Source organism: Athene noctua, chromosome 2, assembly GCF_965140245.1.
Source record: "Athene noctua chromosome 2, bAthNoc1.hap1.1, whole genome shotgun sequence".
Classification (NCBI taxonomy): domain Eukaryota; kingdom Metazoa; phylum Chordata; class Aves; order Strigiformes; family Strigidae; genus Athene; species Athene noctua.
The window spans coordinates 103,713,753-103,738,985 of NC_134038.1; the positions used below are offsets into that span (position 1 = coordinate 103,713,753).

The 25,233-nt window shown below is 40.4% G+C and overlaps 1 protein-coding gene across 3 annotated transcripts in view; it reads left to right on the forward strand.

Annotated features, from left to right (window-relative positions):
* Window positions 1-1,303: 1,303 nt before the first annotated feature.
* CTDP1 (CTD phosphatase subunit 1) overlaps window positions 1,304-25,233 on the forward strand; it is a 105,290-nt gene continuing 81,360 nt past the window's right edge. For 2 of the 3 annotated variants that reach the window (XM_074899764.1, XM_074899765.1), the window contains exons 1-5: window positions 1,304-1,425; window positions 16,650-16,733; window positions 20,178-20,271; window positions 21,678-21,806; window positions 23,160-23,310. In XM_074899764.1, the coding sequence (XP_074755865.1) occupies window positions 16,693-16,733; window positions 20,178-20,271; window positions 21,678-21,806; window positions 23,160-23,310 (415 nt within the window). In that variant the 5' untranslated portion in view covers window positions 1,304-1,425; window positions 16,650-16,692. The remainder of the gene's footprint in view (window positions 1,426-16,649; window positions 16,734-20,177; window positions 20,272-21,677; window positions 21,807-23,159; window positions 23,311-25,233) is intronic. The other variant, XM_074899763.1, reaches the window with a different exon arrangement.

Sequence of the window (25,233 nt, forward strand, 5' to 3'; positions counted from 1 at the left end):
AACTCTGTAGAGTAGAGCTGATGGTTGGACTCGATGATCCCAAGGGTCTCTTCCAACCTGAATGATTCTGTGATTCTGTGCACGAAGCCTCCCTGCTTGGCACGTGGCTGAAGAGATAACTGTGCTCTGCAACGCAGCGGACGGGAAGCGTGCCCACGGCCCCTTTGATGGAGGCACACCCTCGGGAGCAAACACCTCAGCCCTCGGCTCTAGTCAGCCCTGCCGGCCCCGCGGTGGGCGGCGGGCGCTGCCCTGTGAGGGTCTGTCTGCGCAGGACCAGGCAGGACGTGCTCGGCCTTGTCCTCCTCGGAGCTCGGGCCTGCCGGCCACCCCGTGCGGCTCCTCCGGGTCCGCCCAAAGCGCCGCGGTGCGGGACCCGGCCGCAGGCGACCGCGACGCCAGGCAGGGACGCGCCCCCTCTCCGCCTCCCGCCCCCCGACCCGGGGGGAGAGCGGAATCGCAGCGCGGAACTGCCGAGAGCTCCACAGAGGCCGGGCCTCGGGAAGGAGCCCGGCGGCCGGGACCGCACCGCCACGTTTCCCTGTCCCCGGCCGGAGCGGGGGAACTACCGCCGACCGCGCGCGCCCGGCGCTGGGGGGCGCGGTGCACGCTGGGGCTGGGCGGCCGCCCCGCGCGGCGCCTGCCGGGAGCCGTAGTCCACTCTGTGGCGCGCGCGCGCCCCTGCCGCTTGCCCCACGCGCGGGGGCAGGCGGGGGCGCGCGCGGGCCCGGAAACGCCTGTGGAGTTGGGGGAGGGGTGCGGAGGTTCAACCCCGCCAGCGGGACGGCGCGCGCGGGGGCCGCGAGAGGGGGAGCCCGAGCCCCCCCCCCGCCCCGCCCCGCCCCGCTCCACTCCGCACCTCCCGCCGAGCTGGGTGCGCCTGTGCCTTTAAGCCCGGCCGGACGCCTGGCGCCCTGCGCCTGCGCAGAGGGGCCGTGACCTCGCTGCCTGTCGACGCTGCCGGTGACTATTGGGGCGCCCCCAGCCCCCCGGCGGCAGCGCCAGGCTCGGGCTCCACTGCCGGGCCGGCGGCAGCAGCGGCGTTGTCGTAGCGGCCCCCTTCCCCCCCCCCCCCCTCCCCCCCGCCGGGGCGATGGAGGGGCCGGCGGAGAGGGGTGGCGGGCCCGGCGCGGAGGGCCCGGCGGGGGTGATCACGGAGATCCGGGCGCCGGGCCCGCGGCCGCTGCGGCTGCTGGAGTGGAAGGTGTCGGTGGGGGCGGCGGTGCAGATCGGGTCGGTGCTGGCGCTGTGCGCCCCGCTGCCGCCTGTCCCGCGGCCCGCCGCCGGCCCCGCCGCCCCGCCGCCCGCCGCCAGCGGCGCCAGCACCCGGCCGCAGCGGGCCGGCCCTGAGCGCAAGCTGAAGGCGGAGCGGCCCGGCGTGGTGCGGGAGCTGTGTGCGCGGCCCGGACAGGTCGTCGCGCCCGGGTGAGTGCGGGGCCGGAGGCGGTGGCGGCGGCCAGCAGCCCGGGGTTCGCGCTTCTCCTGCGGGGGCCGGGCCCCGCTCCCCTGCCCGCCCCGCGGGGTGGGGGGGGGAGGAGGGAAGGGGGAAGGGCGGCACTGCCCTCTCCTCGGCTCCCGGGGATGGCGGGCGCTGGCGAGGCGGCGTGTAAGGGGAGACTGGTCCCGTCCCTCGGCGCCGCTTCCCCTTCGCGGCGGATCGCGTGGGTCTTAAAGCCGTCCCTTACGCTGCGCTGGGTCTCCCGGCCGTGCCACTGCCGGCAGGGAAAGGCCTTTCCTCCGAAGCTCTGCGCTGGGTGATGCGCGGGAAGCGGTCGTGCGAGGAAGGGGAGGAGGAGGCTGGGGAGGTGCAAGAGGTCGTGCTCTGGTCCCTCGGTTCAGAGCCGAGTCCTTCGCTGTGAGCTCTGCCTCGGAGAGCTGAGCATCCCCTTCACGTGTCTTGGGGTTCCCAAAAACTGCTCTTACTGGCAAAACTACTTGGAAATTATTTTTTGTTTTTTCAGTTTGGCAGTTCACTGTTAGGTTGGTGCAAAACTCGGGTAGCAAAGGGATCATTTTGTTCTTGGTAGGAGGAATTTTAATGGGAATCAGCGCCACGGGAAGACCTGTTAATTACTAGACACCACGCGTATGATATTGTCAGCCTAAATGCTTTTAATACTGTAGATGTTTTAATGTTTAAATATAAATGAGATGGTGTCATTTGAACTTTCAGAAGAGCAAGGGATTAAATAAGAGAGGTTCTCCATAGTTTAACAATGGCTTTGTCTTGATAAGGCTGGATGTTGGTTGACTTTACATTCTTAAACTGCTAATAGTTAGATAGGGCTTCTCAGATTTCTAGGTTAAATTGGGCTAATAGCTTGCTACCCTGTACTTCAAGTAGATTTTTTTTTTCTCAACAGGAAACCATTGAAACACTCTGCTTCCTCTGTTTTATGACAACAAGTTGTTTTCTTTTATTGCAGTTCTCTTGATTTTGGGGTGGTGCAGCTAGACCTAAACTTTCTTGATTGAAAATCACCAGTATATATGCAAAACATCTGTGTATGGGGGTGCCCTCAAAAGTTGAGGAAAAAAAAACAATCTGCTGCTTTTATTTTAATCAGTAATGTAAGGTGCTACAGATGAGGTATAAGCTGTGTTTTTCTTGGTACTGAAAGTATTCTTTCTGAGGTAAGAATGTGGCTTTCCTTGCATCTGGTGCAACACGGGACAATCTTTTAATATCTGATTTGGAACAAAGGTACTATAAGTGGTAGGTCAGACTAAAAAAATCTTAAAAATACAAGCTAAAGCTTTAAAACACCATATGCATGATGAAATTCATCTTGATAGTGTTGAGCAGAAGAGGAGGTAAAGTTATCTTGTCTTTTTGTTATGTCAGCTAAGCACCTGGGAGGAAAACCAAACCAAAACAAAAGATTTAAAATGGAAAATGTAAACCATTTAAAATATGCTGGGTCTGATGTAGCAGCATTTTAGGTTTAGCTTTGATCAATGTAAACTTTAGGACTTGAATACAATGCTTTTATTGGACTTGTCTAGTCGTGATTCACTTGAATATAATTAGCAAGTCCTTGATTTGAGAAAATTAGAAATTAAATACTGATCTTTATTACTGTTGTTCTTGGCTTCTGAAATGTTTGTATCTCATACCGCTAAAAGTTTATTCTTAATATTGACTATTACTAGACATGCTTCTGAAATTCTGACTTTTCACTGTGCGTTCTCTGTTGCATGCTGTAGTGGTATTTACTGGGTGAATGTAAAAGAAAAGTTTAAGTGAAGACATAGAAGAAGCATGACCCTAAGGTTAGTAGAGCTGGTCAACAGTTGGAGACATAATTGCATTTCTTTGGTAGCTTAAAAGGTTTTTTTTTGGTGAGCATTTAATCTCTTGCCTTTGGCTTCCCATTTTGTGGAATGGAAATAATAACATTTCACTCCCTATCAATATGTTAAGGTTGTGCATCATTAAAATACAGATGTGATTACAGTAGGTGACAGAGCTGAAATTTATTCAGCATCTCCAGAAGATACACTTTTTAAAATCCAAGCTATCCAGGGTGGTAGGTGCCATTTGCTGCCTTCAAAAAAGTGGGTTTGGTCAGTTTAGCCCCAAATTATCTATAAACCAAAGATATGTGCAAATATTTGTCAGGCACTTAAGCACTGTAGAAATACCATTTCTATTGCAAATATTTTCCCTTTTCATTAGAACATGAGAACAGAAATTGATTAAACTTTTTTATCTGAGGATAAATGATGTGACTGGCTAAGGTTTTTTTATGTTAATTTGTTCATTGTTATTTCTGAAAATAATATCTTTTAGCACAGGTCTCTCCCACTTAAAAAGACATATTTCTTTTTGTTTATTTTTCTTTTATATCAGGCATAAGATGAAATCTTTCAGTACATGAAAATAATTTTCCACATATATAGCGCTTCATTTTCTTGTCGTTTGATTGCCCACTTTTTGACACTGACAGTGGCATAAACTGTCCCACAGGGGAGAGGGTGGTATGGGGGTGACAGCCCAAGGCAGGCAGGAGGTGGCTTTTGCTTATACTAGCAGAGGTAGGCTTGCATCAAATGTCAAACTAGGACTGGTGAGAGGAAGGTGTTTGACCTGTTAGGACTGTAAATAGCAGGGATGACAGTAAGCAGTTAATGAAGTGTCTTTGATGTTAATGAAGCAGATTTTCCATGGGTGACAGGAGCAACAAATGTCAAAAAGTGCTGCACTGCTCTGTGTATTAATGCCAGTTACCCATCAAGGTTAATTGTTCCAAAGCTGCTACAGGTATGTCATGATCTTGGGTTGGGTCAGTATTTTGGTTTATGTGAATATTTACGTAAGGGTCTCTAATATGAAATTAGCATCCCCTTTCAGGCCCTACTGATGGAATAGACTACTCAAAGTCTTTTGTTTGGCTCACTTAGTAGAGTCTTCCAAAATGTTTATTGCCTGTACATTTAAACTGGGTATCTTTGTGTCTTACTACATAGCTTTAATAGCCAAAACTTTCGTTCTTCTGCAGAACATAAAGTATTTGTGTGTTGCAATAAAAATTGTGTTTAAACCTGTATGGGTTATAGTGTAGCAGAATTTGTATTTTCTCTTTTTGGATAAGGTAGCAGGAAAGAGGTGGGAATTTGTTCTCTAAAACTGTAGGGGGTTTTTTGTTACTTTGCATTTTTTTGCATCAAATTTGATTGTATATTTAAAAGGTATATCTTTGGTTATTGTCACAGAGCCTCAGGGCCTAGTTTACCACCCAAGGTGAGGACACTTAACCCTGGGCCCCAATACCTTTCATCTTACAGTCTTCAAGGGAAATAAAATGCTGATGAATTAGTTTATTTTGAAGTGATGACACTTGTAATAAACTACAGGAAAACAACTTGCTGTTTGTTAGACACAAATGTTTTCATAATATCCTGTCAGATATTTAATGAGCTTATTAGAGTCTGTGATTCTATGAAATTGATCTTACTTTTACCCAAGTTGTAATGGATTTTTATTTAATTGCTGTCTAGTTTCTTTACTGAATTTTTGAGCTTTACTTCAATACTAGAGTCGTTTAGAAAAACCACAGTCTTTTTCAAAGGCAAATACACATGTTATTTCTTCTCTGAAACTGCCAAATGGTTTTCCTTAGTTGTAAACAAGTAGTTTCCTGAAGAGAAAATGTATGCACAAAAATTCTGACTGAAGGACTAGACCTTTAATTTTTGTGCCACACGGTGCCTAGCCCTTTGAACTGGAAGAGATTGGAAAAGTTTGAGGAAGGAAGAGACAAGACTTTTGCTTTGAATTATCTTAAAAATTTCTGTGTCAACCTAAGAGCTTTTTAGCTTTGAGAAATATTAGTACTACAACTTGCATGCCTGTCTGGACCTTTCCGATTTGATGATTGTGTGTTTGGTGTTAACTTAAGGGCTGACCCTAGTAGGGATCCTAGCCATTCAGATTTTCAAAGTCAGTCTTATCCAGTGGAAGACTCCTCTTAAGTAATCTGATAACCCAACATTTGAACTCACTAAATAAAAATTAATACGGGGTGATAGTATTGCAAATTTTCAAACATTACCAAAAGTATATATTTAAATATATTTCTAGTTGGGACTTTCTAGCCTCAGGGTTCAGTAAAGACCTTCCAGCCTTTCATTTTGGGATCTCTTTTTGAGAGTGATAATAGACAGTTCATTGCAAGTTGTCATTTATAAAATATTCCTGTAAATATCTGGTTTGTGTGGTTAAAAATGTTAAAGGTTAATCCAAGGTCTTCTAGCACATGTGGATAGTTGAATTTTCAGCAGTTGCCTTTTAAAGTATATAGGGGAGCTTAAAATGATCTGGAAAGCAGGTAGTGTTGCATTACACGTTACAGTTCAAAGATCTTGATTACACATTTTGTCTAGGTTTTGTTTTGCTGAACCTAGACCTACAGAATTGGGAATCTCACCCTTGGATTGCAGGGGAAGGATAGATACTGTCACTAACAGGAGACTAGTCTTCCAAAGCCTTTGCAAGATGGAAAGGTTTCCCCTTTCTCTGGTGTGGACAAGGAGGTGCTGCTGTATGTAATGTGTACTGTGAAACTTGAGTGAGAATTTCTCACCGTATGTTGTAGGATGTTACAACAGTGCTCAGCAACTGTGTGTTTTCCTTCAGAATCTATATTCCTACTTCTAATGAAGTCCTGCTTGTCCAGAAGGATGAATCATTGTTTCCAGTCAGTAGAAACTAATTCTGTTGGCCTCAGACTAGGCCTTTTCATCTGTTGATGAAAAGGAGTTATCCGGAGTGAAATACATATGTCATTTATGAGAGCACACTGTATCTTTTCAGATGTTTTCTAAAATACTAGCCTACTAGGGGAAAAAGAGGGAAAAAAAGCCAATATAAAAATCTATTTTTGAAACAAATAGCAAAGTTTTTGTGGTCTTTCTAGTGCAATGGAAAGAGAATTTTTCTTTAGCCATCTGATGGGACTGAAATGATTTAAATTTAGGGTGATGCTGGATAATTTATACAAGGTTATCATTCATCAGAACCATCTAGATCCAGAAGGGCTTTTACTTTGTGTGTTACTGTATAAAAGGTGGCAGTATACCATGTAGCTTCCTTCTTACAAACGCATCAATTTTTTACAGTATGTCCTTTTTTAAGGAAAGGACGGGATATTGCCAGGCCACTATTTCACTATTAATTAAAAAAAAAAAAATATTGCCTTTCTATAAATGTTTTGAGAAAAAAATATAGAATAAGGCAGTGATTTAAACATTTAGAGTAGAACTGAATAATGTACATTTGTTTGCATTTTAGTACTCCCTGGTTTAAAAATTACATCTAAAACTTTGCAGCATTCGGCTGGTAAGTCTCAGTCCACACTTAGAGTGAACGGTGTGAATCCCCATTCACAGAAGAGAGGGTGGGTGAGCAGTTCTAGCCAAGGAAGGCATCGCTAAACAAGAAGGGAACTTAATTAACTTCCCAGTAACTTCACAGGTATTCATAATACTTCCCCTTTATATGCTGAGCGGCCTTCTAAACTGTTGTGCTCTGCTTTCGGGGTGTGTGTTGGGATTAGGGGCTCACGTGACGCGTGGGGTATCCTGAGGGCATGTAGTGTCACGGGGCTGTGCCAGATGTGGAGCTGCTGCTCTTTGGTTTGAACGCTGCTGCGTAATTTAGGACAGTCTTGTTCATAATTGTTTTTAAGGGTGTTAAGAGTTATTAAATTTTCCTATATAAGTGTGTTCATTTGGCTTAACAGCAAGTCCCAGAGGAAAATACATGCAGAAAGTAGTATCAAGATAAAAGTTTGCCACAGTATCCAAAAAGGGAAAGGAGAGGTGGAAGCTGTTAGACCTGAGGATCCGCATCCTACAGTAAGCCTCTTCCCATTTTGTTTGTTGTTTGGAAGTAGCAGACAAAGGGACCGTGATTGCTTAAGTGTCTTGTTCTAGTGGAGAAGGTGTAATGTTTTGTTTATGGATGCAGTTTTCTAAGGTAGAGGGGGAGAGATCACAAGATCCTCCCAGACTACTTCTGCACAAGAAGAGGCAAAAAACCACGTATATAGCTTTGCTGCTAGCTGTATGTGTGTCAAACTGTCTCTTTCTCTGTCAACTTTCTCTGCTTTGGTGTCCAGGCTGCTTTAGTGTTCATCTATAGCTGTTTCTCTAGATGTGGGCCTGAAGGGAAACCAGATCTGTTCAGATAATCACAGGCGATTTTGGCTGGGGGTAGGAGGAATGCAGTGGTAAATTGGTCTGAGATAGGGGGAAATTTACACTTTTACCTGAAGGAGATGGCGCATTTGAAAAGGTATATACCTGAAAAGAACAAAAAGGAGTCCGAGATGGCATTAGTCCAAGACTACTGTCACCCGACTCTGTGACATTCTTCAGTATTCATTCTTTTACATTTTTCAGTAGCTGATGTGAAAGTTGAAGTGTGGTTTGAGAAAATGGCAGTTTTAGGTTAGTTATCCTTCTGTCAGTTAGAAGGATATACAGTCACCATTCTGCCACTTCAACTTTTTAGATCAATGCCAATTAAGTTAGCAGCATTCACCATATAGAGAGTTACATATATGCCACGTATAGATTTGGATGACTTAGATTTCTGATCCTGCTGTTGGATGTTACTGAACCAATGAACTTGTCTTGAAGTGCATGTGCTAAAAAGTGACACTTAATGGTTTAGAAAATGGATGCTGGGATAATGTAAGCTTTGTAAAATTTTTCCTTTGAAAGCTGCAAGTAGATTTTCTTAGGAGCTATACCATGCCTCATTCTTCCCTTACCAGTTTTTTTGGTGAGTGAAGTAGTTTTGGGTTGTTTTTTTTTTTTAAACCCATATCACTTACTTCTTTTACCCTGTAATTCTTATACATCAGGTGCTGATGGCAGTAGATTCATAAAATGCTAAGAGAGGGGAAATCATAAAAAAAATTAAACACCTTCTTTAGTGTAACAATGAAAATCCTGGGTATTCGTATTAAAACTAAGGTGTGGTTCACTGTTTTTAAATTTGGACACGTTCTTAAAGATACTGCTATTTCAAACATTTTTGACATCCTGAATAATTCTTACTTACCTAAGATGTGTTATGTGGTAGAAGGAAGCTGGCTATAGTATGTGTTATGTTTTCAGCTGTAACTGGAATTAATTAGGCTTTTGCCATGCTGTTTGTATGTAGAATTTACAAATACCTCTTAGAGATACTGTCAGCAGTTTGCAATCCCATGGGGCTTTTCCAATAATGTTTTTATAGTTAATGTAAAGTTAAGTGTAGTCAATAAGCCAAAGGACATACATTCACTTTGATTTTACTGTTACTGCTTCAAGTGATAGTCATATCTTCAGTTAAGAAAATGTAACCTGTGTGTGAATACAAAATTATTTTTCCACTCTTTCTGGCCCTGCAGTTCCTCAACTCTCAACCGAGTTGTGCTGCAAGTTATTTGGGAAGTGCTGTGTGACTGATAACACTGCAGTTGGAGAGAGGTAGCAATAGAAACGCAAATACATAAAACAGTAATGTCAATAGTTGACAATAGAGATGGGGGGATGGTCTGCAGAACTGTGTGCTGCTTCAGGGAATTACTGAGACATGACAGCCTATTGTGTTACTGTTAGAAGTACCACTTAATACTAAGTAAACAAGTTAGAAACACATGAGCTTTTAACTCTGTACTTTTTAATTCATTCTGTATGAACTTTGTTGTTTTGAGGGGGTTTTATGTAAAAGTATGAAGAACTATATTCTTATCTTTACCTTTTTTAAAAAAAGGTTTGAATTCTCCCAAATAATAAGGTTTTAGTTAAAAGTGTTCTAAATAAAAAAACATTCTAAATCATCTTTAAAAGACTTTAATAGATTTTATGTAAAGGGCATTGCAAACTCATTTGCTTTTTTGTACATTTTTATTGTACATTGTTAACTTTTAAGAGTGGCTTTTTGAAACATCTAAGAATCTGCCCATAGATACATGCATGGAAGGTGAGAGAGGGTTACCTCCTTCCTTGTAATGTCAAAAACTCTTCTCCAGAAATAAATGGAAATGCTTCTTAAAGGGTTGGAAATCATGGCAATAGACTTATAACCCAAAAGACATGCTTAAGATGTCTTTTGGGTTATAAATAAAGTCCAGAAAGTCTAGGCCTAAGTTTCTCTTGGCATTCATGACCTACATCTAAACCTGAACAGATATCTTGCCTGAAAAGTGGAAGAAAAATTAATTAGAACTTTTCTGTTCTAAAATGTTTTGAAATTCACACACATTTTAACTCATAATTGTAATTTGTGCTTTAAAAAAACCCTCAAGGCCCATGATTTCTCCATTAGTGTTCTAGAGTTGAGAGTATGCCTTGAAGTGTGAACTGGGCTTTCTATAAGCTGCTGCTCTCAGCAGTTGTTATTTTGCAGTTGTAATTACAAATGTGTCTTTACCCTGATGTCTGCATCATGCTAGGGTAGGGCATGCTTTCGGTTTGTGTTTTGTTTTTTTTTTGTTGGGGGGGTTGTTTTATCAAAATGGTTGGATTGGTCAGGTCAGGTCTTTGAGACTCAAACATCTGAAATACAGCCTTCTCTATTTGCTTGTCCTTGAGTGTAAGTCAAGTGGCTTCTGCAGAGGACTGATGAGACAAGTGTCTTGCAACATCTGGAAGAGGCTGTAAGCCATGTGTTGTCTGTAGCAGCAAGAGCCATGTGTACTTGTTATCCTTGGTATTTTTAATAGATTATTCAAGGACTCTCTCTTCACAGATACTGATGAGAGTTAAATAAATAAATAAACCCAGTGGTTAAATATCTAAGGAATTACTAACTCTTACATGGTGATTTGAAGGTGATTAAGGCTTTGGAAATTCCTTGCTATGATACTGGAGTCCTATGTAACAGAGCCTGTGGTTTGATGTAAATTGGGCTTGAGGGCTCTTTGTAGTGGTTCTAAATGCTGCAGCCACGTACCACAAAATGTTGTTCTTGTATAAGCTAACAAAAATGTCAGTGTTTCACAAATTTGAGTAAATTAAACTATAGAAGCAGGCTTTAAGTTGAAGCAGACTTAATCTGTCTGCTCTTTTGGTCTTATGACAGCCAAAAAATTAGGTCCTGGTATTTGTTCTAGATCGGTTGGTTGATACAACAATAGTTGGTGTTAATAATTATTGATCTGAAGTGTTCATTTGGTATTTTCACTGCCTGACAGTTTGCCAGTAATATGCCCTTGAGCATGCTGCAGAAACTGGGTGGGGGCTTTTGTCTACCTGTGCACCAGAATCACATGTTGCTGCATTAGTATGGTTTTGCATTTTCTAATTCTGATTGCAAGGGCATATGGCATCAGATTGGGGACAGCGACTTTAAGTGATCACAGTGACAAGTTGGGATGTGTGACTCTTGTGGTATTTGCTATTTCTCTTTATCCCAAACCAATCTGAGGAAACCCATCAATCTCTTGGCTTTTGACAGATACCTGTGAGATACAAGCAAGTGCAGGGCAGTAGGTTTGTCTTGTAACTTTTGACTATTTTCCCATTCACACATTTGGAAAATTGCACTGTATTTTCTGTGCCAATGCATCATTCCTTGAAACAGACTTTAAGATAATAATTAAAACATATCTCCATGGCATGGAGGTGTTCAAGCTAGTCGGGAAGACATAGGTAAGATAAATGCTAATGAAGTGGCCTGGTTACTGTGGAGAGAAAATGTGAGTTGTTGAAACTGCCTCTGTCCTTCCGCAGTTTTAGCCCCGTTTGTAAAAACGTTTGCACCGTTGGTCTTTTCCCATCAGTCACTCTTGTTGGACTCCTCTATCAGTGGCTTTGATTGACTCTCTAAACCCAGTGGCAAACCTGGATAGGGCTGGTCAGTTCTCCCCAGGTACTGAAGTAGTCCTTTCTGGAAGTGCCATGGGAAGGAGTGGACTTTCAGAGGAAACATGAGAGTGGTGTTGTTTAAACTCAGCTGGCAGCCAAACACCATGCAGCTGCTCACTTGCCCTCTCCCACCCCTGGGGAATGGGGGAATATGTTGGAGGGGTAAGGAGACTCCTAGGTTGAGATAAAAGCAATTTAGTAATTGGAATAAAATAAATACAATAATAATGTTAATAATGGAAAATACATATGAGTAATGCACAGTGTGATTGCTCATCACCTGCTGACTGATGCCCAACCTGTTCCCAGGTAGTGATCCCAGAGAAGAGAAAATCCTGAAACCAAAATCCTGGAAGCCAGAGTGAGCTTCCCAATCAACCCTTCTCTATATTTTGAGCATGACATTTAGATGATATGGAATATTCCGTTGGCCAGTTTGGCTCTGTTGCTTTTGCTGTTCTCCCTCCCATCTTCTTGTGTACCTACACATGGGCAGGACATGAGAAGTTGAAAAGTTGTTGATTTCTTAGCAACAACTAAAAACATCAGTATGTTAACAACATTCTTCTCATCAAATCCCATACTGAATCCAGAACACAGCACTATTCTAGCTGCTAAGAAGGAAAAAAAACATTGGCTGTGTCCCAGCCATAACCAGGACAGTGGGGAAAAAAAGTAAGCAATTGCCTTTCTTTGGCAGCAAGCCATTGGAGAAGTTGCCTCTGGAAGTGGAGCCAAACTGTAATAGGTGGCCATGGCTACTGTACACTCAAGTTAGACTAGTTCTGAATGAGAGAGATAACCTGTTACCATGTTATGCTTGGTACCTCTAAGAGATGGCTCTTCGTAGTTTTCTTCAGTAAAAGTATCTCATGGCTATTGTGCTGCAGTTGGCTCACACCCCCACACCCCCCCCAGTTGCAGGTAGGTGTTCTCCATGGTGAGCTACCTCAGGAAGTTCTTGCTCCTGTCTTCCTGTAACTCCTGCATTTGCTGCAGTCATCCTTCACTGCTATAAGTGTTAGATCATGCTGAAAAAGCGGATTAAAAAACAAAACCTTTAGGGGATTGCTTTTTGTTTGTAGTGATTCACTTCAGTGATCCAGTTAACCACTTGCTACAACTGAGGAGTAGCAAATTGTAGCACAGATACAAAAACTTTGTGCTGTCTTTCCCACTGTAATTAACCTACCGGGAAGCGCAGCCATGGTTGCACTTTGATGGGAAGTTCTTAAATTTGGAGTCAGCACTAATGATCAGGCCTTAGAATTAGCAAAGGCATTGACTTCCTCTGTTAATAAAAGCAAAATGCTCATATTGGATTTCATTAAAGCTTTCCTTTTTTTTTTTTTTTTTGCCATGCTGCTGATTGAAAGCAGATATTGTTAAAAAACTTGTTTTAGAAACAGAATGTGGAAGTGCTGGGAAAACAGTGAAGGGCTTATGGTCCTCTGCATCCTGAGGCTGTTAGTAAATGTCTGTCTCTATCCATGATCGTTGCAACAAAAAATAAAATTTTGCTATAATGGCACACCTAGTGTCTCTGTTTCTTATTTACAAGCACATCTGGAAAGCATGTGAATAAGATCCTAGAGTGGGTTTTATTATTTACTTGTTCAGGTTTCACTTAAATCCCATTGTATTTTGTTACTTAAAAGAAACCATGTGGGCAGTTTGCTGTCCTGTTGCAGTCCTTTGGCTCTCAGGGTGGGTATTGGAATGATCTGCCCCCTCCACAGCCACCCCCCAAAAAAATTTGTGTTTTTCACAGCCCAACAGCTCTTCCCCAGTGCCTGACTCACTTGTATAGTTGTGACAGTTTGTAAAACTTTCTGGAAAAATACTTTTAATCTTCTGTTTGCATCTATTTGATTTTGCATCCAGTTTTCCTGGGAATGTTATTGATGAAGTAGCTGATAAGCTCTGCTTAGCACCAAGTGGGTCCTGGAGGCATCTTGGGAGAAAGAGGAAGCTGCTGTAAAGTTGCCAGCAGTAGGATGTATTGTAATTCTTCAGATTTGGGAGGGAAATCTGTTTTTTCTTTCTAGAAATGGAGTAGGGAGTGGCTCTGTTCTTTAAGCGAGTTTCACTCATGACCCAGAGAACAAGCAGAAACCTGAACCCCTGTTTGGTACATGCACACTTTGATTCAGCTCACTCTTGTCTGATAATTGTCTTGGATCTTGCCCTCTATAGTTTGAAAATCCCTCACTTCATCAGTAAAAGGAGTGTTTCCAGTTCTGAAATTCACAGAAGTAATTTTACTGGAGTTCCAAGTTTGTTCTTCCACAGTATATTCCTTTTTAGCAATTAAAGTATACATGGCAAATATTTAAGTGAGTAAAATATTTCAGTATTCTTAGCCTTAGTAATGTTCAGGCCTCCTTTCTGCAGCATTAAGTAGTATGTGGGTTGGGTTGTTTGCTTTTTTTTTTTTTTCCTGTGGGAGAAGTCTGCTTAAGATCTTGACAGTTATACTTGAAACTTCACCAGCTTGGTTGTGTGGTGCTCAAAAGTTTGCCAGTGCTCTGGAGTTCTTCTTCTGTCCTTTAGGTTAAACATCATCAGAGTTGTATGACAGAGGGCTTGCTATCATGTACTTTTATCTCCAACAAGCATCATAAAATTAGGTATTCTGGTCATATTTAAATGTGCAGGGGCAGAACTGATGTTTAGCAGTGCTGTTTGGCATGTGATGAGGTATAGAGGTGCTGTTCAGGAACCATATTGCTGAATAATTTAGAATTCTAATTATCTTGTAAGAATCTCTGCTCTGTTAAAATGAAAAGTATGAGATGATGTGTACCTATACATGAATGGAAGCTCCTGCATGTCCTAATTTGAATCATACCTCAGCTCAGTATACCAGCTCCACCTGTCACATTCCTGGAGTGTGATATTACCTCAGATGCAAAGTAGAGAATGCCTGAAGATATTTTGGCTTCTAAGCTGGCATCAAAATACTTTTTTCCTGAACTATGAAAAACAAATTAAATTGGGGTGTAAACTCTGTCATTGTAAACTCGTATGTACATTTCTGTAGCTCATATCATGGGGGGAGTTTGGCTTTTTAGGTGTGTGTGTAACTTCAGGTTCATACACTGAACACAGGTTGAAGATGAGCAATTCTGACATGGTTCTTAGTGTGAGTCGGTAGCCTTAAAAAGAGCTTAGCAATGAATCAAGGTAAAAGACAGCAGAACAGACCTATTTTCAAAGAGCGGGGGGAGAAGAGTCAAATGAAGTAATACAAATGTAGGGTATGGGAGAGCTACACAATCAAATAATGAATTGCTAATAGTAAAGGGCCACAAAAATACCTTGTCTCTTGTGCAGTTCTTGTACAAACCCAAGACTGACTATTATTTTTCTGTGAAATACATACAGTGTTTAGAAAAGGAGATCTAAAATGCTTGCACAGGGAGAGGAGGTGTAATTTCCCAGCAGATGATGACTGCCAGCAAGAAGGGAATAGATCTGCACTTTTGTAAAGGGGAATACTGATTGTATGATGGCTTTCTTTAAATCTGACCTCTAGCTTTTACTTTCAAAGAGGAAAAAATCCTCAGCATGGGCATCAACTGCAGTTTTGTTAGTAGAGTTATCAGTCTTCCAGTCATTGAGAAATGAGTGACGCGCTGGAAGTAAGCAGTTGCAGGTGTAATTTGGAAAGTGGATTTCCTTTTGGAATTCCCAAACATTTAATAGTCAAATTACATGAATGAGAGATTTGAGCATGTGAAACAGTTTTGCTCCTGGTGCTGTCTGCTTATTGAAATGCGGATTTGAAGCCAAAGAGAAAGCACTACAACCCGGTTATGAAAGAGCTTGGATTTTGGTTTTTTTAGCTGCTTGACTTTTTGTTCTAAAACATTAGCAGGATGCTGCAGCTCATGGTCAGAGTTGAGGAAATTTTGTAGTAGCTGAACTGTATCTACTTATTAGAGTTTAAAAAACCTTCCCTTAGTCTGGAAGATCAACTCCTTCAACAGTATTGAAAAAAATGGGAGAAGTCTCTTGTAATGACTGTTCAGTTAACTGAGAGAAAATAAATTATGATACTTTCAAGACCCTCAATTTTGAGAACTGAATTTGAACAAAGGAGTACTTTAGTTGGATTATTCAACTGAAAAGCAGACTTTATCTCTTTTAAGAAGTGTTGAATAGTAAATGTCACACTTATCTGCATTTCAATCTCTAATTTATTGTTTGAAAGGAAGAGTAAAATATCATTTTGCATGTCTTTATCTTAAGATGTAGCAATCCAGGATTTAAGGAACAAAAATTAATTTTTTTATGAGAAGACCAAAGCAATACATGTTTCTGTCATAACACAATAAACTAAGATGAAATCAGTGTAGAACTCTTCCCCCCTGTACTCAGCATTGGTGAGGCTGTAGCTCCAATACTGTGTTCAGTTTGGGCCCCTCACTACAGGGAAGACATTGAGGTGCTGGAGTGTGTCTAAAGAAGGGTAACAAAGCTGGTGAAGGATCTGGAGAATAAGTCTTATGAAGAGCAGCTGAGGGAACTGGGGTTGTCTAGTCTGGAGAAAAGGAGGCTCAGGGGAGACCTCATTGCCCTCTACAGCTACCTGAAAGGAGGTTGCGGAGAGGTGAGTGTGAGTCTCTTCTCCCATGTAACAAGTGATTGGATGAAAGGAAATAGCATCAAGTTGTGCCTGGGGAGGTTTAGACTAGATATTAGGAAAAAGTTCTTAACTGAAAGTGTTGTCAAGCACTGGAACAGGCTGCCCAGGGAAGTGGTTGAGTCGTCATCCCTGGAGTTACTTAAAAGACATGTAGATATGACACTTAGAAAAATGGTTTAGTGGTAGACTTACTTATCAGTGTTAGGTTTAGGGTTGGACTTCATGATCTTAAAGGTCTTTTGTAACCTAAATGATTTGATGATTCTGAAGTTTCCATGTGATTTTCATTACTGTGTAGTCCAGTAGCATATTAGTGGGGAGCTGTATTGAACTGAATGTAAACTGTTTCTGGAAAAACAATGTGAGCTTTGTTAATACATCGAACTTCTTTGCTAAACATTGCAACTGACATTAATACACACTTCGGTGACTTTTTAAAGGTGTCAAATTGAATAATTTGAATACTTTTAAAGTGTCTTTTTCCCTATGTTGGGGCAAAAGCATGTGTCTTAAGGGGCTGGCATTCAGATCCTAATGAGAAATTGTTCTCTCTCTGAACTCTTTCTGTCTGCAGTCATTGATCTAAGTGTCTGAAATCAACCTGTAATAAATGGAATGCCTACATCTTTTTCAGGGGTGTCTTGGTGAGGCTGGAAGGATGCAGCCATCCTGTTGTTATGAAAGGATTGTGTGCAGAATGTGGCCAAGACTTGACTCAGTAAGTATTCTCAGCTCTCTTTTCCAGCTTCTTGCTTGTGATAAGGCGTCCAAGCTCTTCTTTCTCTCATTTACTTCTTTGCTTCTCTGTTCTGAGCCTTGGTAGTCGTGCATCATACCCATAAGGGTAACTGTGAAGTTGTAGATACTTGTAGGGAGAGAGAACAGTATTCATACTTCCTAACATAAGTACATCTCTACTCAGAGGGCTCCTATAAGGAAAGTTGAAAGAGAGTTTCCTCTAAGTTTCAGTGTAAAGCACTCTTTTACATTGATTTTATTTTTTTTTAAAGCAAATTGAGCTTGCCTCATGAAGTTGTTGCTTAGAGTTGTGTGAATATATTAATTCTTGATGACATTATTAATACTGTAATCATTTAATATATTTCTTTACCCCCAAATTCCTACTTGTAGGCAGGAATTGGTGTTCCTTCTGGATAAAACCAACAAATGAAGAGGAAATAGGCAAAGTCTGTGCCACTGTTGTAGTGTCTTACTTTGTCTGCTATTACACAAGGCACTTGCTTCATCACCCTGAAATTTTCAAATATGTGCCCTCTTTCTCCTTCTGTGTCACTGTAGTCACAGATACATTGTTTAGAACTATATTTCCTTCTAGCCATTACAGGCGTTCATAACTAAGACTCTGGGTGAATAAGATATCATGTGGGTACTTGAGTTACAGTTCACATTACATATTTATGACTTAATAACTGTGCACACTCTCTATCTGTGGGGATAGATGTAGGATAACATAATACCTTAGGTAGAAAATGGAAAGAACATGCGTACAGACATAAATTCTTATCACTGTGTATCCTGCTTGCTTTTTATATACTCATAACTGATGTTGAGAGTTGTAAGGTGTGTCAACAGTGACCTAATAAACCTGAGTTTTATCTATGCAGGTGTAAATAGCTGTGAGGTAATATCAGTCTCATTCATGTGACCTTGCTTCATTTGTACAGTGTCTGAATGGGAGCTAGCTTGTCTCCAGTGCTTTCAATTTAAGGCTTCAGAACTGTTTTCCTTCTTTTTTTGTGAAATATTCTGCCAATGGAACTAAAGGAATTTAAGCCTTAGGCCTAAAAGAAAGCAAATTCAAAATATGATTGTATTTCTCTTTTGCTCTTTCTCATTGCCAATACGGTTGGTAAAGAGAATGTTTTTTATGCATATCAAATTACTAATTCAGCAGCTGTTTTCTAAAATGGACTGTATAGTAGCCTAGATTTTAGAAGTGAATGTTGCATGCTCATTTAATTTGAAAGGAATTTTCATTTTAATTCATATTAGTTATTAAACGTTACTTTGTGAACACTATGCCATAAATCAGTGCAAGTGGACCAAATATTGAAAACGTTATGCAATATATAGCCCAGTTAATGGTTGGATGTAACTTCTAATTAAAAGTTGACTGCTAATACTTTGTAAACAAGTGTTATTTGGTAAAACAACAAACCTAACAAAAAGTTAGGATAACAGCAAACAGGGCTTTGCCCGCCCTGAAGTTTGAATATGGTCACATCTAAATATGTGTTCAGTTTTGGGCCCCTCACTACAAAAAGGACATTGAATGACTCGAGCGTGTCCAGAGAAGGGCAATGAAGCTGGTGCAGGGTCTGGAGCACAGGTCGTACGGGGAGCGGCTGAGGGAACTGGGGGTGTTTAGTCTGGAGAAGGGGAGGCTGAGGGGAGACCTCATCGCCCTCTACAGCTACCTGAAAGGAAGCTGGAGAGAGCTGGGTTTGAACTTCTTTAACCAAGTAGTAGGAATGGCCTGAAGTTGTGCCAGGGAAAGTTTAGACTAGATGTCAGGAAGCATTTCTTTCCAGAAGGGGTTGTTAGGCATTGGAATGGGCTGCCCAGGGAGGTGGTGGAGTCCCCGTCCCTGGAGGTGTTTAAGAGTAGAGTCAACATAGTGCTGAGGGATGTGGTGTAGTTGGGAACTGTCAGTGTTAGGTGAATGGTTGGACTAGATGGTCTTCAAGGTCCTTTCCAACCTAGATGATTCTGTGATTGCTATATTGCTCTTTCATTAAAAAATCTAGATATATTCAGGGTATGCAGTGAATTCAGTTCTCTCAGTACTCCTCCACTTCAGATGTCTTCATTTTATACATCTAGAATAGTGTGTTAGGTCTGAGCCTACATCAGAAAGCAATTCAAAAGCATCAATGCTTTTCTCGCTTGAAGAAAAGTGAGTACAGTCAGCTCACTGCCAACTTGTTGGGTGTTAGTGGTGCATCCTTTCTCTTAAACAGCTCTTATGCTTATTCAACAAACAGTCTGAAAACAGTTCATATTTTTTAAAGGCTCATTTAAAATACTATTCAGTGTTATATATGTATTCTGAACACTGAAGCACAGGATGTAAGATGCTAAAATGTGTTTGTAAACTTTGGACCAAATGAAATATCTGTCTTTTGTTCCTCGGTATCAGTGTTTCCTAAACACCGTGGTATGGTAAAAGCATATCTGTCTGTGATTGTGTCTGCCTTAACACAGTTCAGTAAAATTTTTTGCTTTGGGAGCTTGTTATGAGGTGAAAACTTGAAGTTTAATTCTGGCTGTAGATCTGATGACAAATTTTGTCCTTGGTAGGACAGATACTGGAGAGAATTAAAGATGTTAATGTGTCATCTAGAACAAAATCTGTATGGTAGGATTTTTAATGTTGGTGAACCATAAATAATGTCTTTAAAATTACTTATCAGAGTTCCCAACAGATTGATCTGTGTAATCTGGAAGCTAGTGATACTGAGTATATTTATTCTGTATGATATATCTGTATATACGTGCATCTGTATATCATATGGGTATGTATACAAGTAAGACGTATTAGACGTCTATAACATACATACATAAAATACAGGCACACACATGTAGTACCTCATTCTGTTTGTGCCTAAGGGAAAAGCATGTATGGGGATTTTTTGGATGCTTTTCTTGAAACAGCAGACACATGTAAGTCACTCCACTATGTGTAAAGAGCAACTTTGCCTATCCTTTGCTTAAATTTATTTCATAGCATGGCTTGGAGAAAAGTAGATCATTGCTTGCTGAGTGATTGTGAAAAAGGGAAAGGAATAGTTTTAAATTTGAATGGTTTGGTGGTTGTACTTAGTTTATAAGTGTTTTTTAATGCTAATCAGTACACAGATGTCTGTTTCATCCTAGTGTCATTTTTCATGAAATAATTATATGGAAGCATAACTAATTGCAGTGACTTTTTACAAGGTTTTTATGGTGAGCTTCTCTGATCTCTATGCATTTTGTTCAGTAACTTCCATTAACAAGAATTTGAAAGAGTGTATTAGTCAAAATAGCTCTTTTTAATCAGTTTTGTGGTAATGACTAGTGTGATATTACAGATTTTAGTGTGTTCAACTTCTCGCTAAACTATTACTCTCTCTTCTGATGCTGCTTTTCCCTGTGTGATTAGGATACGAAGCAAGAATGGAAAGCAGAATGTGCCATTATCCACAGCAACTGTGTCTATGGTTCACAGTGTCCCAGAACTGAAAGTTAGCTCTGAGGTAGGTACCATCATGCTTTCTTTATTCATATCTTTCACTGCAGCTTCACAATTGAAAAGCTTAATTATAGGAGTTTCTTCAGTGTTTTATATACTTCTTATAGAAAGTTTGGCTTCCTTTGAAGAGGAGTTTGGTGTTGAACTGCAGTAGCCCAGGGTTTTTGTGTGTTTACCCCAATGCAGATTGATTGTTACCAGGTTTTATAGTGGTTTCTTAAAGCTGTGCACTAAAAAGATTACACTTCTGGGACAGCAGCTTGAAACCCTACTGCTTTAATGTTTTTGTCTCTAAGAATGAGCGGTTTGTGGAAAGTTCAGTTTCAGAGACATTGGAAGCTTTGAATGCTAGCTTCACCCTTCACCTTGAAACTGGTCCCAGTAGATATAGTAAAGCTAGTTTGCTTGCAACTTACCTGTATATTAAGTTTATTTCATTATTTTTCAAATATTGCATTCAGCTGAGTTATCAAAGTATGTTTGTTTGTTCATCTCTTGGTTTCTTTAGAGGAAAAAGCATGCTTATTTTGAAGATAAGGATTCTTATCTATTCCTAACCAATTTGATCTTTTTTTACCTTTTTATGCTGCTGCTTGCCTTTTTTATTTTTTTGGTAACTCTTCAAAGAACATCAGTGAGAAGAAACGTAAAGATATAAGCAGCTGTAAGCTGGAAACTCCATGATAGAGGAGTGTTTCAGAGGGCAGTTTGCACTTGACTTCTTTCTTCTTCATAATGCTTTGCTTTTAAGTTTAGCTGTCTTGTGGGTAACACTGTAGCTTGCTATCCTAAGTGGTTATAGTGAACACAGAGTTTAATGTGATACTTTGAAAGCTTGTAAATATATGCAAGAGGAGTAAACTTCAGCACAGATTTACTGGAGTATGAGCTCTTTGATATCAGTGCCCTCATAGAACTACATAATCTAACTGTCTTAAAGCGTATATTCTTTAAGTTTAGGTTGACAATTGCAACAATTGCTGTCATTAGCAGTTTAGTTTTATACTCAAGTCTAGTGTTGTCAGCTGCGTTGTATGTAATTGATACAAAATTGCTGAATGTAGCAGCCAAAGTTTTCGGACCTATTGATGAACCTGTCCTTTGTGTACCTCAAAGCTACTGCTATTTCCAATTAAGACTCAGCCTTAAATTAAGTCAGTGGTTACTTATTAAATTGGAAATTGTTGTGTTGAGTATCTCAATTTTAAAAGTTACTACTGTCACAAAGATCTGAGAGTAGACTTTAGGAATATTATTTTTTTCTGTAAAAATTTGCTGAATGTTATGTTGAAGCATCATTTCTTATACAGTTAGTTTGTAGCAGAACTTCTGAAGTTTACAATACAGAAAAGGCAATACACCTAATTTATTTCTCCTGAGCTAAGCCTAGTTGTGAATATTTTGTTACAGCAAGCTGAGCAGCTAGGAAGAGAAGATCAGCAGCGACTACATCGAAATCGAAAACTGGTGCTCATGGTAGATTTGGACCAGACATTGATCCATACTACAGAACAGCACTGCCAACAAATGTCTAATAAGGTACAAATTTGGTGTTGACTTTCAAGCCAGAGTAACAACAGGAATACTCTAACAATTTTTAAATAATGGTTCTTTTAAGAACATTCTGTGATTAGGCAAAATTTTAGTTGAAGTATAACAGAAAATGAGAAACAAGTCTTCTGAAATATGTTACTTTTTTCTTTAAATTGACAATTTTCTTTCTTCCACTTATGCTTTCCTGCACTCTTCCATTCCAGTCACTTTAAGCAAGAAGCTTCAGGTAGCTATTTTTAATCTCTGCTTTCCTTTCTCAACAATTCACAAGCCAAGTACTCAGTAATGAGACTTTTTTTCCCTCCAAGTCTGAGGCAGATATAGCAAATTACTGTATGAAGTCCCTTTTTAGGTAATCCTGTGTGTTACTACCTCTGTCATTCCATGAATATATCTAGTGATTTTTTTTTTTCCTCTTCTTCAGTTTTGTTTTTTGTGGGGGAGTTTGGCTGTTGCTGTTTAATTTCTTCATGAAACACTTGTCATTGAACTGATTGGGACTATTGGCTTGTAACATTTCTAATTTGGAAACTTTAGAACAAGAAGCATGTTGGAGTGTGTCTACAGTGTCTTGTACCAGAAGATGCAAATTCAATTTCCAGTGTCATGCAAACTGTGGTTGCTTAGTTCCTCTTTCTTTCCTCTTGCCATTCTTGCATGTCCAGTAGGTTCAGCATGTGTTCACACCTGCTAGCAAAAAATAAGCTGTAAGTGTACTTTACAACTGAGAGGAAAGGGTACAGTGAATACTCAGCTTAAAGATTAAAAAACCTTGTTTATTTGAAAGGTTATGTCTTCATCTGTATAAATGCATGGTTTGAAGAAAACCAATTTTTTTAAAATATTTTGAGGTTTTTAACTGGGATCTTTATGTGCAAACTTTCTTCCTGGTTTGCTATCTGATTACATGTTTCCATAGACATAATACTACTTCATCTAACAACATCTTTCTCTGAGCTCATTATGTACTGAAACTAATCTGAGTGAAGTTCACTGAGTAGTACTGATTAGAGTGAGCACCTGAACTTTCTGAGAAATTTCTCAAGTTGCTTCTTTCAGATTGGTTTGCTGTAAGCAAAGATTTGAATGAAAGGTACCTTGATCATAAGCTTTTCAACATTGCAGCTTCCTGCATTTGAAAAACTTAGTGTTGGACTGCCTGGCACAGAGCAAAAATGTGCTTTGGATTTTATTCATCCACATAATCTTTGTGACTGAAACTTGCTTTAGCCTAGTCAAAGCGAGTAAAGGTGGCAGAAGTGATGGAAAAAGGCACTTCTGGAATGCTGGCATTTTTGTTTGGTATTTTGATAATATAGAACATGCTTTTTCTTCTAGGGAATATTTCATTTCCAGTTAGGTCGAGGTGAGCCTATGTTGCATACTCGTTTGCGTCCTCATTGTAAGGAATTCCTGGAAAAAATTGCCAAGCTCTATGAATTACATGTTTTTACTTTTGGCAGCAGATTGTATGCACATACAATTGCAGGTGAGTAGTATGTTACATTTAACAACATTTACGTAATCAGCCTTCATATTTGTATAACTAGTCTTCTTTCTGTGGTTGTTATCAAATATTTGGTTTTGTTCACAAACACTTCCTAAATAGTCCTGTAAACAGAATTCTTGGCTCACTTGCAAGGCAGTAGCGGCCTGTAATTTTAGAAATTTTTTTTTTTCTCCCATCAGACATGCTTTTTTGCTTCCTGGATGGTTAGAGTGCCAGATTGTGGCATGACTACTAGTGCCTTCCTATTGAATTAAGTAAAAAATTGTGCTGATGGGCTCTAAAAATGATCTGCTTCATAACTTGTCTTCGAAATCTAAAGCAACAGTTCCATAAAAACCAACAACATGAAATTATTTCCTCTTGTGGGGAATATATATACATACAGACACACACACTTACCCCCCCACCCCCACCCCCCATAGTTTCCATTCACCAAAAGAAGTTTGGCTGCCATAAATAACTTTACAGCAGTTCTATTTGTGTCCTGGAGCTGAAATGCGCTTCTTTGAGCAGAAACACAGATCTAGCAGTATTTTCACATGTTCTTTCCAGGAAGTCAGAAATACTTTCTTGTAGTAACTGAAAACTTGGATTTAAATTATAGCAATAGTAGTCTATGGTGTGGCTGAAATGTTTTCTTTTTTTTCAACAAGTATAAAAGAAAGAATGGGTCCATGTATTTAAACTGTAATTTAAACATGTCTTTCACCCCATCTTGAGTCTTCTTGACAGAATAGCATTTTCACTTCAGACTTTAAGTCTGTTGGACTAAGATAATATAATTAACAATGTTTTAGATTATGACTCTGCATGTCAAACTGTCCTTAGCGCTGTTCCATGTCTCCTAGCTTTTTTAAGTTTTCACATCTGCTTTTTTTGTCATATTTCCATGAGTGCCTTGAGCAACACTATCCCAATGATCACACTTCTTGGCAAGAAAGGAAGATTCCAAAATGGTTAGAGAGCTAACTATCCTAGTTAGTTTAGAACAGTTTAGAAAAAAATGTGTCATTGGAGAATTTTCACGTGCTTTACATAAACCACAGAAGATGCTCGTAATGACAAACATAAGACTTCTGTAATCAGAAAGTGTTACCTATTCATGATCTTCAACTAATTGTCCTTGAAAGAATGTTCAGGAGAGGCATGTCCATTTGCATCCAAGTGAATGTTTCTACATTACTCTTTATTGGCTGAGTTGTTTAAAGAATCTTCCTAAAGCTTTGTCAGTCTCACTCTTGGATTATACGTTGTGTGCTGCTAATGCATTAACACTTCTGTATCCTACTGTCCTCCTCAGAGTGTGGTTATATCTTGTGTAGCAAAAGGGAAATGGTTTTTCCTACGCTAGGTGGATGGGCAGTCTTCCTCACTTGGATCTATGGGCCAAAATCTGCATGTGACCAAAGGTCAGAAGATGTATTAGCAAATATGCTTCAGAGCTAGGGAGAAGAATGAATTGCAGAAGTAGTTAATTCATGATGTGCCAGTGCTTTCCCAATGATTGATCTTCTCTGTGTGTGATTTGGTCCTATGTTTGCTGATTTTAATCTCTGAGCTAAAATTTGGATTACCCTCCAGTCCCCATGCTGGCACAGGCTGATACTTAAAATGTGATGAACCTCTTTGTGGGCATCATACTTGAGCTACTCCATCTGTTCCATAGGGGAAATAGCCACTAAATAAATAAATTAGGGTATTGACTGCTTCCTGACATCCCCAGACTTCTGGATTTTTGAATTTCTGGATAGTCAATTGTCAGAATAGACAATTCTGAAGTTGTCTAACTGCATTAAAAGCATTCAATCTACAAGTGGATTAATTGTACAGTGATGATGGTAGTTTCAGCTGAAGTATGTTGGTATGAAGAAACAGTTGATATGAGAACTATATAGCTAATAC